Source organism: Protopterus annectens, chromosome 2.part1 (genome assembly GCF_019279795.1).
Source record: "Protopterus annectens isolate FY-2018-M chromosome 2.part1, PAN1.0, whole genome shotgun sequence".
Taxonomy (NCBI): Eukaryota; Metazoa; Chordata; order Ceratodontiformes; family Protopteridae; genus Protopterus; species Protopterus annectens.
The window spans coordinates 1,165,985,779-1,166,003,069 of record NC_056729.1 but is presented as its reverse complement, the minus strand read 5'-3'; the positions used below and the strand labels follow the sequence as shown (position 1 = coordinate 1,166,003,069).

Genomic DNA, 17,291 nt, shown 5'->3' with positions numbered 1-17,291 from the left:
TACTTCTGATTTCTTTTTCTTAATGTTTATAATTAAAGAGCATACAATGCATGCATGTTAAAGTAAAGTCAGCAGTGGGAGACGTCTCTTCCCATGGATTTGTGCACCAGATATGCATCACCCTCTGGAAGGATGTCACAAGAAAGCATAAAAGACTTTATACAGTATCACTGCACCTAGTTGATAGGGTTACCACCTGTCTAACTTCCTGCACAGCAGTCCTGATTCTGGCAGTTCGTCCTGTGTGTGTGGGGGGGTGTTGGGAGCAGGAAAATGGGAAATGTGTTTGATACTTTACAAGAATTAAACAAACAATATTTTCTCACTCATCTCTAAATGCTACACAACATCTTTGATACTACATATAACAGTTATCTTAATATATAAAGCAGTAAAAACTACCAGCATTTAAAGCTTAACATTTCAATGCTGTAATGCTACTTATGTAAATTTGTCAGAAGATGTGACAAGTGGCTTTGAATCCTTGACTGATCAATTTGCTTTGTTTTGCTATGAAAGGCATGGCTACAATGGAAGCAACTGTGAATTAGTCTAAGTTATCTTCCAATCTGCAATAAAGATAATAGAAAACAGTTTCACACCTCTCTGTCTTTGTCTATTGCAGCTTCTGAGTTCCTGATAACAGCAGGACTAATTGCCCATACAAGATTGTCAGCAGTATCCAACAGGATAAAACTACACATTTCTCTGTGTCTGTGGCACATCATGCAGGCAGAGACAAACTCCTCTGCAAAGTATGTGAGAAGTTAATATTAAACAAAGTGGATAGATTTTCCCTTCCTTTTATTCCAAGGCAAGGAAATAACACATTATACTGGAACCATACTGTAGGGCATTGCAGTTTCTGAGTTCCTGATAACAGCAGGACTAATTGCCCATACAAGATTGTCAGCAGTATCCAACAGGATAAAACTACACATTTCTCTGTGTCTGTGGCACATCATGCAGGCAGAGACAAACTCCTCTGCAAAGTATGTGAGAAGTTAATATTAAACAAAGTGGATAGATTTTCCCTTCCTTTTATTCCAAGGCAAGGAAATAACACATTATACTGGAACCATACTGTAGGGCATACCTCTCACCCCCTTAGCTCAAGAAATCTGGACATGTGAGGGATTTGGGCACCCAGATTGATAGCAACCTGACTTTTGACCACCACGTTGTTTCCATTGTATGGAAAGCTTTCTACATGGCCCACCTCATAAGTAAGGGTATCTCATCCAGAAACAAGGAGGTCATAACATCCCTGTTCCCTTATAACACCTATTATTGAGTACAATGCCCCATTCAGCATGTACCTCGCAAAGCACATGCAGCAGCTGGAGAGACCACAGAGGTTCCTCACCAGGAGAATCCAGGGCCTCAAAAATCTACCATAAACAGATAGGATCCCTCTACTCTCGTTTCATACAGACTACTCAGAGGTGACCTCTGTTTGGCATACAAGGTGATCTCGGACCCCGCCTTGATGGGACTGCTGCATATCCACAAGTCAAGCTCCACTCGAGTAACCCACACACTCTGCCTCAACGTGGTCTGTGATATCACTAGGACTTGTTGGTGGGACAGATTTGTGTCCCAGAGACTCCCCCATCCGTGGAATAGACTCCCTCTCCAGATCAAGCAGAGTACCTCTTTACCCCTTTTTAAGCGCAACCTAGATAACTGGATGGGAATTGAAAATACATCCACCCATGTCCCTGCTGGACAGGGGCATCGGGTGCTGATTTGTCTATACATGGGCTAAACTCTTGGCTAGGCTTATAAGGGCCTCAGGGCCAATAGCAAAGTAAACTTCCTATGATCCTATGACATAGATTTAATAATTGGGGGGAAGCCCCAAAATATTGACTGGTTTTAAATATTGTTCTTATAAAATTTGAACATTGCTAAAATAACAGGATTTATGTTAACATGCATTTTCTGAAGGAATGTGAAATTGAAACATTATTTAGTGACTTCAACACCCACGGACTTGCCAGCAAACCACAAACTTTATGAGGAACAGACAAAAGAAAATAAGGCATAAAATCTGGACAGCTGAAAGGTATGCTCTAGGGAGACAAACAGGGTTGAGTCAAACCATAGTAAAAGGTAGTTTTTCTTTTAAGTTTCTAAGTTACAACTCTTTAATCTACTTTGCATGAAGATTTACTACTAAAGAAGAGAGTCTACCATTCCTTCTTTGTTCAGAAAAGCCTCTTAATACCATCTCATAAAATAAGCTCAAAGCCATTGTTTCTTTAACATAATTTGACAAAGTCTGCTGTCTCTACCTATTCTAAAGTCATCTACTTTTTCTAAAGTCATTTATCCAACCATGCATGCAACAGTTCTTGCACTTAATACTAGATATTTCATGTTATTTTATTTACTATACGATTTAATCTTTTATTGTAAACATTTGTTTCCATTCTCACTCCACATTGGTTTGTTGTGTTACACTTGCTTCAGACCACAGCCTGAAATAGGTCTACTTGGATCAGTGCTCTACCTCGGTTACCACATTTAAATGAAATTACATCCTTTTTTTTTTCTGTAGTAGGCAAGCAGCAGGCTATGTTAAACAACAGAACTGTTGAGAGCTGCATGAGGGATGCTACTATCAGATTTAACTACCATCTTCCAAAAATCCCCACCTATAAGAAATGCTGTTAATTCTATAATGGTAGGATAATTTAAAATCACATAGGGTTCTGTGAAGATTGGCCAATAACAGAATTCCAAAACAGTATACACAATAAAACATTAGTATTTTCTGTACCAGACAGAGAAACTCATGATCATCATGAAATCTATATGTTACCAGGAAACGAACTATGATACAGGTTTATGTGAGTTCATAGGTTCATACTAGGCTATCTGCCCGAGGGCATTTATAAGCCTAGCCCATAGTTTTGTGGCTTAAGCCACCCCTTTTGTATAACTATACCCATTATTTTGCTGTGCCTCTGTCTAGCAGTGACACTGAGGTAATCCCTGGAGTATATCTGCGATCTCCCATCCATTGGTCAAGATTTCTCTTGAACAAGGCCAGCGAGGTGCTCTGCCTCACATATACTGGGATTTTGTTCCACAGCATAGGGAGTCTTTGGGTGATGAATCTATCCCTCCAGCACGTCCTATTAATAGCCGTGTCGAGGTTTAAGTCTCCCCTTGTGGCTCTGACGGATCTAGATTTTTGAGGTGAAGCATATTCATCAACTCTGGGTTTGACATGGCCTTGTATGTCAGGCAAAGGTCACCTCTGAGCATGTAAGCGTTTACTGAATAGAGCTGGAGTTCTTTCAGTCGGGCAGCATAGGACAGATTTTTGAGACCCTTTATCCTTTTGGTGAGGAACTTTTGTGGCCTCTCTAGCTGCTGCAAGTGTCGGGTCAGATACATTCGAATGGGGCATTGTACTCAATCATTGGTCTGATGAGTGATGAGTATAGGGAGACTATGACCTCCCTTGATCTAGATGTGAATCCCTTCATGATGAGGTGGGCAATGTAGAAGGTCTTCCTAACTACTTTAGCTACATGGGTGTCGAATGACAGGCTACTGTCAACCTGGGTCCCCAGGTCCCTGAGAACTTCTTCTGTGCTCAGAGGATTACCACCTATATGGTAGCTAGGGGTAACCTTGTTTTTCCCGAATGGTATGACTATGCATTTTTTGGCATTTAACTTTAGGCCATGGCTCTGGCACCAGTCATCCGTTTCTGTGAGACCCTTCTGAAAGATATCTGTGTCAGATGTGTTTTCACCACGGCCCAGTTTGCAGTCATCTGCAAACTTTGTCAGCCATAACCCTCCTGTGTTTGCTTGTACTCTCGAAAAGTAGATGCCAAACAAGAGTGGGCCCAGGACTGAGCCCTGTGGGACACCACTTGTGACAGGCTTTGAGTCTGACATGGCGCCAGCAACTCTGACCCTGTGGGTTCTGTCACTCAGCCAGTTTGCAACCCATCTTGTGATGTATGGGTTAACATTTAAGCTGATGAGTTTTTCAATGATACCCGAGTGGGTATTGTATCAAGGCCTTCGCCAGATCGAGGTAGGCTGTATGGACTGCCTTTCCCTCATCAATGGCTTTGGTGACTGTTTCAAAAAGTCAACCAAGTTTAAAAGGCATGATCTGCCTTTGACAAAGCCAAACTGGGTTGGATCCAAAGTCTGCAAATTCCCTATGTCTTTATTTATGAGGTCCATTATGATCCTCTCCATAGCTTTGCAGATAAGGCTTGTCAAGCTAATGGGCCGGTAATTTCCAGGGTCTGTGGAGGCACCGCCTTTGTGAAGTGGGACCACAGTCGCAGTGCGCCACTCCCTGGGTACGTATCCAGAGGTGAGACTATGATTAAACAGCTGTCCTAGCTGTGGGTTTAATTCCTCGTTGAGTTCGTGGAGCACACAGCCTGGGACACCATCAGGTCCCATGGATGCTGTGTTTTTTGCTTTGGAGAGAGCAGTTCTCACTTGGGCGTTTGAGATGTTTGGGGGGCTGCAATGTGTTTCTTGCACACACAAGCTTCTTTTTTAAAAATAAGTAATATCTCAACCCTTGTTTTATTTACTTATGCACTCAGTTAGTAATATGTCTTTGACAAATGGATTTGGAAATTAGTTTTCATAGGTGTCCAAACTTTTTACGTTTGTTACTTACATTTGTTTACCAGGGTACTGCATCAATCACAATGTCCAATTTCAGGCACAGACCGGATGAATACCTATCATCACAATAATACAAGGTAACAAATTTCACAGATGTGAGCAAAAAAGCTCTGTATACAGTGCAGACAATATATACAGACATAAGTTAAAGCCTAGTTAGGCAAATAGTTCTGGAAGAGTATATATGTAAGACAAGAAAATCTTAGGTGTTAAGAGCAAAAGCAGGAGTCACTGCTGAGAAGATGAGAGGAAAACCAGGAGAGATCAACTGATATGGTCACAGTCTGACTGCACCTGCACTGGGTTTGTTTTAGAAGATGTGATTGGAAGTGTGATTAGAATTTAGTGTAGGATGAGATGTCTAAGATTAGATGGAATAGATTCCCATAAAATAACTGTACTAACAGTTATCAGCATGAGGGTAGACAATGCAATCATAACCTGCATGTATCATGCTGTGAAAGTATTATCACCTTATCTGAGTTTGGTGGAAAAAAAACAAGAAACAAACTCTACAACATTTCAACAGAAAAATAAATGCTCAGTTACTTTAATAGTAAGATTTTAATTAAGTAGCTTCATGAGAAAAAGATTCTACAACTTAAATGTCTTGATTTTGATAAAATAAAAATTGCTTTCACATTGTTCAAGGAATGTATACCCCATTCATTTTAACAGTGGCAATCCTACAATAACCAAACAAACCACAACTGCCACGTGCAGCTGAGGTACTGTTAATACATACTAAATGTTTGACAACAAAACACACTTTTCATTACTATTTCTAAGTAATGGCAATGTCTCAAGCTTGCTAATAAGCCATTGAAACAACAGTCAAACTGGTACATCCGCACTGGCTAAGTTACACCCTTTTTTGGAAAATGTAAACAGGACAGTATCTGCATTTCATGCTGTGGAAGATGCCAAATGGAGAAATGAATACGATGCACTGTCCCCGCATTCTGGAAGTACAACCAGGAATCCAGTACATCTAATTATATGGAGGGTTGCTATTGTCAGGTGTAGCCAGAAATCTGGACAAAGCCAAAACATGATGGGGGAACAAAGCATCAAAAAGAAGGGCTGCCTTTAAATCTTCCTCTTCTAAACGTTGATAACTGATAGAATAACAGATGGTACTTTAGGAAGGTTATGAAGTCTGAAACTCACGTCTTATTAATTTAATGACTTAAATCCTCCAAAATAAATGATAAAACACAAATTTTATGAGGTACAGACCAAAAAGTACGAGGCAAAAAAATCTAGACATTCTGTGGAAATCTAATCAGCGGAGAGTCACGGTTGTAGCACCACCATGCACTGCTGATTTTAGTCCACTAAACCCTTAAGCACCAGAAAGCCGACAACCAAAATAAATGCCATTTGGAAGCTGGTACGTGAAATAAAAGCCTTACTGGATGCTCAGAAAGGACGACTCAGGTTCAAATCAGTAAATTATAATTTAGAAAGCATTACAGTACACATGAATAGAATACATACGTTTTGGTTGTAAAAATTCTAATTAAATTCTTAAATTATGAAATCCAATTTCTGTATGTTATGTGTAAAAAAATGGGATAAAGGGGTTGTGGATGAATGGATTTCTAACAGGTGACTTATGTTTTCTGTTATTTTCAAAGTATACTTCATAATGTCAGAAAAGCACACATACTTTAAAGCGTTTCATTAATGTTTTTATATATCACGCCAAAGTTGCAGTAAGGTTAAGGGTCAAAACAGATAACTTCCTACAACAATGCTCTCTAATACAACAATGCTCTCTAATACAAGTTTATGAATACCCTTAGCTGGCTCTCCTCATCATTCCCACAGGAAACCATACTCCTAGGTGATTTTAATATTGATTGGAATTGCTGAACTTCTCCCAAACCAACTTCTCACATAAATCTCTATGGCTTCCATCAAACCATCATCTCTCCTACTAGAATTCATAAACCTAGTAACAGAGTACCCTGGATTGGATATTAGTTAATAGTAACCCCCTGGCATATAAAACAGGCATACTTCCAGATGATATTAGTGATCACTCCCTTACTTTTATTACTAGACAAAAGACCTCTATTCCCAAAATTACCAGGAACAAGAAAAATCTAAACCTAGCTAGCTACCTAGCAGAGCTTAAAGCTTGCTATTGGACTCTCCTAAAACACCTACCTCTTGATGATGCAGTCTCATACTTCAATAACAAATTCTTGAAAATTCTAGACTACTATGCCCACTATCGTACAATTAGAGCTAGATACAAACTGGCTCCTTGGCTTACCAAAGAGACCAGGCAAAAAATTCTACAGAGAAATAAAATATGGTCTAAATGGAGAAATACTAAAAATCCAGTTGATCGCCTAAACTTTAGGCAACTTACAAATGCTGCAAAGAAATCAATACTCTTAGACAAACAAAACTACTACGTGAAATTCCAACAAGCTCAACATCAAAATCCACAACAATTCTGGTCAGGTATTAATAAGCTACTTCACCCAGGAACTTCTAAAACTCCTACTCCTTCCAATCTAACTCAAAAGTCCTCCCAACCAAATTGCTGACACTTTTAATAAATTATGTTCTGAAACTGTCCATTCACTAGCTAAAACCTCATCTCCTGCTAGCACCCCAGAATTTCACTCTCTAATTAATAAACCCCCACATTAAAGCTACAACCAGTCTCAACATCTCTAATTCATACCTTACTTCTGAAACTTAAACCTTGTACTCCATCTGCTGACCAACTACCAGTATCTGCAAATGGCAGCTGAAGTACTTGCCTACCCCATCTCCATTTTAATAAACAGAACCATAACAGAAGGCATCATCCCATCTCTATAGAAAATCTCTCATATCACTCCTTTACATAAGGGATGTAACTCAAGCGAACTCTCCAACTTCCGTCCCATAGCCCTACTTTCTCCTTTAGCAAAAATCATGGAAAGATGCATTCATCGTCAATTACTTGATCATCTTCTCAAAAATAATCTACTAGCTGACTGCCAACATGGTTTTAGACCATTTAATAGTACTACAACTGCACTTTTATCCTTCACTGACTGTATTAATAAAAATCGGAATAATAACTTACTTTCCTCAGCCCTGTTCTTAGACCTGTCCAAGGCGTTCAACATGGTTAATCATCAGCTCATGCTAAACATTCTTAAATCTCTTTCCTTAGACACGCATGCTGTCCAGTGGTTCAAATCCTACCTAGAAAACAGACAGCAAGCAGTTCTCTGGGACAATCATTTATCCTCTCAGCTACCCATCACCATTAGAGTCCCTCAAGGCTCTATTTTGGGACCCCTCCTCTTCTCTATTTTTATTAATGATCTGAAAACATCCCTTCCACAAACCACCTGCATTCACTATGCAGATGACTCTACACTTATTTGTGCCACAGTTTCTTCTGCTGAGCTCCAGTCTAGTTCCCAGAAAGTATTTACATTAGCTGAAAACTGGTTCCATCAATACTGTCTCCTACTTAACCCCAAAAAAACTAAACTTTTACTGTTCACACCTACACAGAGGTCCTCTCCCATCAACTTCACAATTGTATCTAACAACGGCACAATAATATCTCCTGATATGACCACCAAACTTCTAGGTGTCACAACTGACCACAATCTTAACGTTGATTCTCATATTAACTTAACCATTAAATCGGTCAACAGAAAACTTGGCTTTTTGTACAGGCTCAAACCCTTCCTCACACTGTCAGCTAGGTCTACTATAGCACAAACCCACCTCACCTCTACCCTTCTCTATGCCGCTCCTATTTTTACCAATATTTCAAAATCCAATTTTAATAAATTGGCAACCTCATACAACATTGCTAGATTTGCCACAGGAGCTCCATTTTGTACCCAGCATTGCCTAAATCTTAAACAACTAGGTTGGCTGGAATTACAAAATCAGCTGTTGCTCCAACAACTTACAATCACGCACAAAATCTTGTATCACCCCTTGAATACTCCCATACTCTGTAACCTTATTACCCCTTATAAAAACCTCACAACCCTTTGCTCAGCTAACAAACTACTAGTTGTTGTTTGTCTTTTCGGCTTTTTCCCAGTAAGGGGTCGCCACAGCAGAACTCCGGTCCGCTAATGATTGGCAGCAGATTTTTACAAAACGCCGAGGTGCCAGCTCAACACCCAACCTTCAACGAAGGCACGTCCATTTACGCACGCATGTCTTTTGAATGCTACCCAACCACGGGCAGGACATGCAGACTCCACAGAGAAGGCTCTCCCAAGCCACGCCGAGAATCGAACAGGAGAACCTCTTGCTGTGAGGTAACAATGCTACCGCCATACCACCATGGCAATAAGTCTGGTGACAGCCTGTTTACTAACACTGTCGGTTTAACTTGGAATAAGCTTCCAAATGAACTTACATCTACTGGTATCAACACCCCTTTTTAAGAAGCAACTAAAAACCTTCCTAAATTCCCAATGGCTTTGCCCAATGCACTAATCCTGACAAACTTTTGCCTCGTGCCTTTATTACTGTTATAGAAGTTTAAATTTTACTATTACACCTTACTTCTCATCTAGTTTGACTTTTTTTGCTGATATAAATAACTTTTTGTAGATCTGTGATTCTTAACTATGCACTTCATTCTCACTTTTTGTACCTAACTGATGGAAATGGTTCTTTTAGATTCACGTAATTGCTTGGTATAAACTTGGCATATTTGTTAACATGTATTAATTAGTAGTGGAGCTTTTCTCCCCGGGCCTCTACTGAAAATGGACATGTATCCAGCTAGAATAGCTCGGTCAATAAATGTAAAATAAATAATAAATACTACAATGCAAGACTGCTACTGTGCAGGTAACCTACCCGTGTAGTACCTCGCAACAGGATGCGCAGTAGCAAATCCCGCCCCTAACACGCCTCCAGCCCGGCGGAGGCAGAATCAGTATGAATATTCATTCGTGCGCCTTATGCATTCATTAATATTGACTATATGTGCAACTGTCATTACATTTGTGTGCGCCTTATGCATTAATTAATATTGACTATCCTGTGCAACTGTCATTACATTTGTGCGATATTTACTGTAAAGCTAAGACAGCAACAAATGTAGAAACAAAACTGGCGTAATTTGTACAAAGCTATGAATATTTACTGCCAGGAGCAAAATATAAGAAAGTCAAGTAAGAATTACAAGAACAATTACTGTTTGCTGTGCTAAGTGCAGTTTTAAAATGCACCAATACTACAAGAAATCAGAAGGTAATAAATTATAATCATGTCATAGAAATAACAGACCATTTAATAAGTTAAAACATTTGATAATCAAAGTTGTCCCCATTCGGTTTTACTCACGTTCAGCTAACATCGCCATCTTGGGGACCTACGTTAATGAAAGAACATGCTCGGGAGTGGCTATATAGAATGCCGCACAAAACTGAAGTTTTGTCAAGACGTTGGGTTTATTGGATTACCTATAAAGACAGCAAATTGATTTTTGTGAGCTATGTTTCTACGAGAATAATGCAAAATAATATAATTAGGAAAGAACATCGTTACCATTCAGAAATGGATAAAATAGATAGGGCTTCGGCTTGTTACTTTTTATAAATGCTTTCAGTAAAACTTTAGTATATGTCAGGATGGCCGAGCGGTCTAAGGCGCTGCGTTCAGGTCGCAGTCTCCCCTGGAGGCGTGGGTTCGAATCCCACTTCTGACAATATAATTTTATTATTTCCTTGACAAAAACAATAATTAGTTATTTACTAGCTTTATTACTGCTTGGTGGTTGTTACACCTTGTGTCTTGATGATCTTTTGTGAGTAGTGTCCTTATTGATCAGTGTATAGTGTTGGTTAAACAGCATTAAATGAATGAAATAACATCGTTGTAGTAAAGACTTGTAGATACTAAATTATTCTTTTTTGAGAGAGGTGTAAAAAACATTACTGAATGAAATAACATATTAATATGTATTTGTTAATGTTTTTTACACCCCTCTCAAAAAAGAATAATTTAGTATCTACAAGTTTTTATTACGATATATTATTTCATTAATTTAATGCTGGTTAACCAACACTATACACTGATCAATAAGGACACTACTCACAAAAGATCATCAAGACACAAGGTGTAATGTCAAAGGAAAAAACTTCAAAGACCAATACACGTAAGGTTCAGATAAGGCACATTTAATAACTTGCTGCAAGGAGACAAAAACATGCAAATACAGGATTTTGCCTAACTATTAACAGGAAGTATGCTATTCTTATACTGTTCTACAAGACATTGCCTTCTGTGGTTGACGTAATCAAACTTTCAGTATTGTTCTACAGCAGATGTTACTCAGATTTTCTGCTGACATGACTGGATTTATGAAAAACATTTTGAGAAAAACAACCTGGCCTTGGTGGGCTGTAGCCCATTACAAGCTTCTATTGTGTAGTTCTAATACGTGTTACATTTCAAGGTACTTTTTCTAGCTTAGGCACAAGCAAATGCTGATTGCAGTTCATATTTTCAAGCAGTCTTTGTTCTGATTATCTATAGCTTCTGCAGCTGTGTATTTTCTCACAGCACAAGCGGAACTCCTTGTCTACGTCTAGTACAAGTGATACATCTATTCATTATTTTCCTGACACAAGCAGAAATTATCTGCTTCCCTGTAAATTTCCAAAGCATAAGCAAAGATTATAGCTGCGCATATTTCATGACAATACAAGGTTAGAAAGCTTCTGCAATTTGTACAGATTTTATGCAGTGTGAAATAGAATAAATGTGTTAACCCTTTTCAAGCCTTAAATGCACTAAGCATATTACTAATACATACACTAATACATATTTTTCTGATATTTTCCCCCCTTTAATACTTTTATTCTACTTTCAAAATAAGCATAAACAGTTTTTTCTTCTCCTAACCTCTTCCCACTTAGGATTTGCAGTTAAGAGAGTCATTCAGTTTAAACTTATGAAAGCATTTTCAATCTCTTAACAGTTCTTCAAACTCAGTACTTTGATATAAGGTTTCAGAAACTGACATGTCTATAAAGTTTTTAATCAGTCTTTTCATGCAGGGGATGCCACAGCAAACACATACTCCCAGTAGGATCATTCCTACACAAATAGCAATCAGAATGTTCATTAGGATAGTACCCCACCTCCCCAAACCATTTCTGGAAAAAGTCCGTCAGTGGGTTTGGTCCTGGTTTGGTCATGGCCGACACTTGCTGAATTACCTCAAGGTGATTGTCTATCTCATGTCTATGGTCAGGAATATATGAACAGCACTCCTCCTGGATTAAAGCGCAAGTACCGCCTCTCACCACTAGGGTGAAGTCGAGAGCCATGCAGTTTTGAAGCACTATAGTTCTCATGGCATTCAGTTCATCAGTCACCAATTCGGGAGCGGAAAAAGTTGCATTACTCATTACTTTGAGAAGTTTAGACAGTTTTCTCAGCTCCCAGATCGATTTCACTGCTCCATATGCTGGTGATATGCCTGCCAACGATATAACACTGTCACTCAAGTCCATGTGTGTCAGTTTATCGCCTATAGAATGATGGTTTTTCCAGCACGCATCAATTTGCCCCACTGGATTTACAGGTTTCTTGACGACCTCTCGGACATTCCGAATTTTTCCTCGAGGTAAGACTGCCGTGTGTCATATGACCGGAACCAGGTAACCCAAAAAACAACTGCCGGACCAATTCTCAGGTAACCACTTCTATGCTTTTCTACCACATACAAAATAACAATCCTCTACTTTAGTAGTAACTTTACTATGAATATACACTTGTCCTACATGAAACATTTTTCTGTCAATTATAGACAGTTGTTTATAGAGAACAGAATTATGTTTTACTTCAATTGTTTTGTGCATCAATTCAAGAAATGAATCATAGTTTGTATTACAATAAGAACCTGCATTGTTAGCTTTAGTGTAACATTTATAAGGAACAGTCACATTGCAATTGCTCCAACCCACCTGAACAGTATAATTTTTATAAAAACACACAGTTCCCTTTTGTGAAACAGACAAGTGCAATGCTATTTTATCTTGTGATGTAATGGTTGAGGTATCATAAATCAAGTTTCCCCAGGTCTCGTTGACCCCTAGGGGGACTGCAGCCATTAATAACCCCCTGTATGCTGTTGGCAATGCTGTGCAAATCCAGCAATTCGAAACATTGAAAGTCTCAGCATACACATATTTAATTGCCTGGTAAGTGTTGAAGTTTGGGTGCCAGTCTATGAGTAATGCTTCACATTTATTCAGTTCAGTTTGTGTAGCTGAAAAAAGGAATGGTTACAACAAAAAGATTATTGTCACTAGTACAGTTAACAGGATGATTATGCAATACTTCTGAGGAAATGGTTGTTCTGCATTCCTGTTTTTTTCTGGATTCTATCATTTTTGCTTCTGACATGTGACAAGACTTTTATCCAGTTCAAAGTTCTTAACTAGTTTGCAGTGCGTCAGGTGGATCCACGAGGCATGCTCTGCGATCTTGACTGCAGTGGGTGTCGACAGAAAAACTTGATATGGACCCTCCCACTTTGGTGACGTCCAATTCTTTTTTTTTATTGTCTTCACCCAGATCCAGGTTCCTGGAGCCACTGCCACTTCTGATGGTCTGGTTTGTTCTTTATCTGAAACAGAATTTGACTGCAACAGATGTTTAGAATTCAACAAATTTCTCATATACTCTGCTAGTGTACAGTCGGCTTCCTGGTCTGCGGGCATGAGAGGTTTCCACTGAGGTATATAATAAGCCCTTCCAAATAGTTTCTCAAAAGGAGTCAATCCTTTTGCATTCGGAACAGTTCTCATGCTCAACAGTGCCAGGGGCAGACAGTACACCCAATTTCTCTTTGTTTCTGTTATTAACTTTCTTAGCTTACTCTTTAAAATCCCATTATGCCTCTCAACTAGCCCTGCAGATTGCGGATGATATGCACAATGATTTTTTAAAGAAATACCAAAATGTTTACTTAACTGCTGTATGGTTTGGTTTACAAAGTGTGTACCGTTGTCACTGTAGATCCTTTCCGGAATGCCGAATCTAGGGATGATTTCTTTAATGAGGATTTTTGCTATGGTAGCCGCATCTGGATTTTTAGTCGGAAAGGCTTCCACCCATCTGGAAAACATATCTACAATGACAAGACAATACATCTTATTTTCAGATTTGTTCAATTCTATGAAATCCATGCAGATAGTATGAAACAGATATGGTGGTGTAGGGAAACTCCCTCACTTGGGCTTTAACGCCCCTTGTGCATGATGTTTGTTACAAATATGGCACATCAAACAAAAGTTTTTAGAGTAGTTTAAGAATCCATATGTCGTGAACACTTGGTTCACCAGCTGTACCATCCCCCCTGTTGAGACATGGCATTGCCCATGGCTCAACAAAGCTGCATATCTAAACAAATTAGATGGTAATATTCCCTTCTTTAGAGATGTACAGCTCTTTTCGAGAATTGCTCCTCATCTTACCCATCTTTGTTTTACAGCCTGCGTAGTAAGTGTCTGCATTGTCTTTAACATTTCTAAGTCTAAAATCTCAGAGGGTTGTAATTCCTCATTCAAAAGAAATACTTCTGAAGCTGCTCTCGCATTACCTTTTGAAATCCTATCCTGTTGCTTGGTATGAGCTGTGCATTTACAAGTAGCTACTTTCTGAGGTAACTGAATAGATTCTAAAAGATCTAAAATAAACTGTGCATGATTGATTGGTTTGCCAGTAGATGTTATCATTCCTCGATTTTTCCACTGTTGCGCAAAAACATGTACAGTAGAAAAAGCATACTGGCTGTCAGTAAAAATGTTCACACATTTACCCTTTGCTAAGGTACATGCCCGTGTCAGGGCAATCAATTCTGGTGCCTGTGCAAATAAATTGTGTGGTAAAGGTTTCACTTCTATAATCTTAGTATCAGAAACTACTGCATATCCTACTAGGTTCTGTCCTGCAGGACCCCTTTTGCATGAGCCATCCACATAGTATGTCACCTCAGCTTCATCCAAGGGAACATCCGTAAGGTCTTTTCTAGGCAGTGTCTTTTGCTCAATCACCTGCAGACAGCTGTGTGGTGTGCCATCTGCAGGGGTTGGGAGCAAGGTAGAAGGGTTCAAAGTCGTGCATCGTTCAATTGTCATATGAGGTTGGCTCAAGAATATAGTCATACAGGAAAGATGCCTAGCAGGGGAAAGATATGCTACCTTCTCTTGCAGTAAAATAATCGTGACTGCATGAGGCACTCTCAAAGTGAGAGGGTGGAATAAAACTACTGAGGCCGAAGACTGTACTGCCATTGCAGCTGCAACTACTGCTTGTACACAGTGAGGTAAAGACCGTGCCACTGAGTCTAGTTGTGATGAATAATAAGCAATAGGGTGTTGCTTGTCCCCATGCTGTTGTGTCAACACTGATGTCATATAACCTTGCTTACAATCTACAGTTGGGAAAAAACGTTTATGATAGTTTGGTAATCCTAAAACTAATGAGGACGCTATTAACTGTTTCAGTTTGCAGAAAGCAGATTCTGCTTCTGGTGTCCATTGTAACAAATCCTGTGCTGCCATAGGCTTTTTATATATCAGGTTAGTCAGCGGTGCAGATTCCAAGGCATAGTTTGGAATCCAGCTCCGGCAAAAATTAGTCGTACCCAGGAAGAACATAATTTCCTTCTTGGTAGTGGGTTTTGGCGCTTGCAAAATCGCTATTTTTCTGTCCTCATCTAATTTCCTACCCTCTTTGGATATTACATATCCTAGGTATTTAACTTGTTTTTTCCAAAGCTGCAGTTTATTTTTGTTTACCTTATGTCCTTCAGCGACTAGAAATTGTAATAGCGCTATGGTATCTTCTTTGCAATCTTGCTGGGTGGGGGCCGCCAGCAGGATATCATCAACATAAAGTAAAATCTGACTGCCTCTTGGTGGGGTAAATCCCGCCAAGTTGCTTGCCATTTCTTGTGAGAATATCGTTGGACTTTCACAATATCCCTGTGGTAGTCGCGTATATGTATACCTTTTCCCCTGAAAGGTGAATGCAAACCAATATTGGCTGTCAGGGTGTATCGGTATTGAAAAGAACGCATTGCTGATATCTATCACAGAAAACTATTTCTGTTGAGGTTTTAAATCATTCAACAGGGTGTGTGGGTCTGGCACTGTAGGTGCCCTTGGTATTACTGCGTCATTTACAGCTTGTAAATCTTGGACCATATGCCATTCTCCATTCGCTTTCTTAACAGGAAATAAGGGTGTGTTACATGGTGAATCAGGAGATTCCACCAGCACCCCTTCCTTAAGTAAAGCTGCTATAATAGGTTTGATTCCTACCTCTGCATCTTTTTTTAAGGGATACTGTCTTTTCTGCCGTCTAAATGCTGACTTTGGCGTGATAGTAACTGGTCCCGCTGTATGAATAAGTCCTACATCTGACTTTCCTGTTGACCAAAGAGTTTCTGGTATATTCTGTAAGGCATTCTCTTCCTCCTTTAATAGGAGCGCTAATCAGCTGTCCTTGCTAGATTGTTCGGTCTGAGTTATCCAATTCAACTTCTGCATTTGTATTCCCTGTTTTGACAGTTCTAACTCTGTCTGCTTTTCCCATCTCGTGACTTTTTCTCCTAAGTCTACCCATTTTACATTCTTGTCCTTAGTTAAGCTAACATGTGGTAATCGATTAGATCTATAGAGTGCAAAGAACTCCTGGGGCAATGAACAGTGTTCCCTTCCATGTCCCAGTACAGATTACGTAATATCAATCTGTTTGCACGATATCTAAACAGTTCTTGCTCATATTCCTTATCAGGTCCTGGTGTGTTATAATAATACAGAGTACAGTGCAACAAATGTTGTTTATCAATGTCAAGGGAGGGGAACTTGCTGATGACTACATTCATCAACTCTTCAGTCACTGCCCCTGGACCAGTCGTAACCAAATCCTGGCTGTACCAATAGAAAATTTCGCCCTCCGATTGCACTGCAAAGGTACCAATTTGTTGCTGTGCTTCCATACCCTGCATAGTCGGAACTACTGCTATACCAAATAGCTGCATAAGGTCTCTGCCCAAGAGGTTTACTGGGCATTTTGCGGAAACAACAATTTTGCTTTTCTGGGTCAATCTTGAAACAGGATCAGTTATTGCAATATTATGGGAGAGGGGCTCCCGATACAGCTGTCCATTTGCTGCTTTCACTATTATGTATTCAGGTGACTCTGAATTCTCTGGCAGTTTGGAGGGCTGTATCAGGGTCCGTGATGCCCCTGAGTCACACAAGAATGTGACCTCCCTCCCTTCTACCAGGAGTGTAACTTCTGGTCTTGTGTCTGCTAAATAGAGCTCTAAGCTCAATAAAGCTAAATCCAATATTTCATTTTCTTCACTGTCCGTAACTTCCTGCACTTTCCCCTGTCACATCTTCTACTCCTCCTATCACATTCTCATTTGTCCTTTCTCTGCTATCCCCTTCTAGTGATTCTTGACTATCATATAGTCAGTCCTCACCCTCCTTGTCTTCCTCCATGGTTGCCCTCTTGATTTTCTTGCAATCCCTTGCCAAGTGTCCCTTTTTACCACATTTAAAACATTCACCCCTTTTCTTTCGC

The 17,291-nt window shown here is 39.6% G+C and overlaps 1 protein-coding gene and 1 non-coding gene across 4 annotated transcripts in view; one reads left to right on the top strand and one right to left on the bottom strand.

Annotated features, from left to right (window-relative positions):
* The window catches only part of PINX1 (PIN2 (TERF1) interacting telomerase inhibitor 1), a 1,591,633-nt gene extending 1,581,568 nt beyond the window's left edge, over nt 1-10,065 (bottom strand). For 2 of the 3 annotated variants that reach the window (XM_044062701.1, XM_044062703.1), the window contains exon 1: nt 9,966-10,046. In XM_044062701.1, coding sequence (XP_043918636.1) covers nt 9,966-10,008 — 43 coding nt within the window. In that variant the 5' untranslated portion in view covers nt 10,009-10,046. Of the gene's footprint in view, nt 1-9,965 lie in introns of all 3 variants that reach the window. The other variant, XM_044062702.1, reaches the window with a different exon arrangement.
* A 238-nt stretch (nt 10,066-10,303) lies between these two features.
* On the top strand, nt 10,304-10,386 carry TRNAL-CAG. The gene has a single exon. It is a non-coding gene; the product is annotated as a tRNA-Leu (tRNA).
* The last annotated feature ends 6,905 nt before the right edge of the window (nt 10,387-17,291 follow it).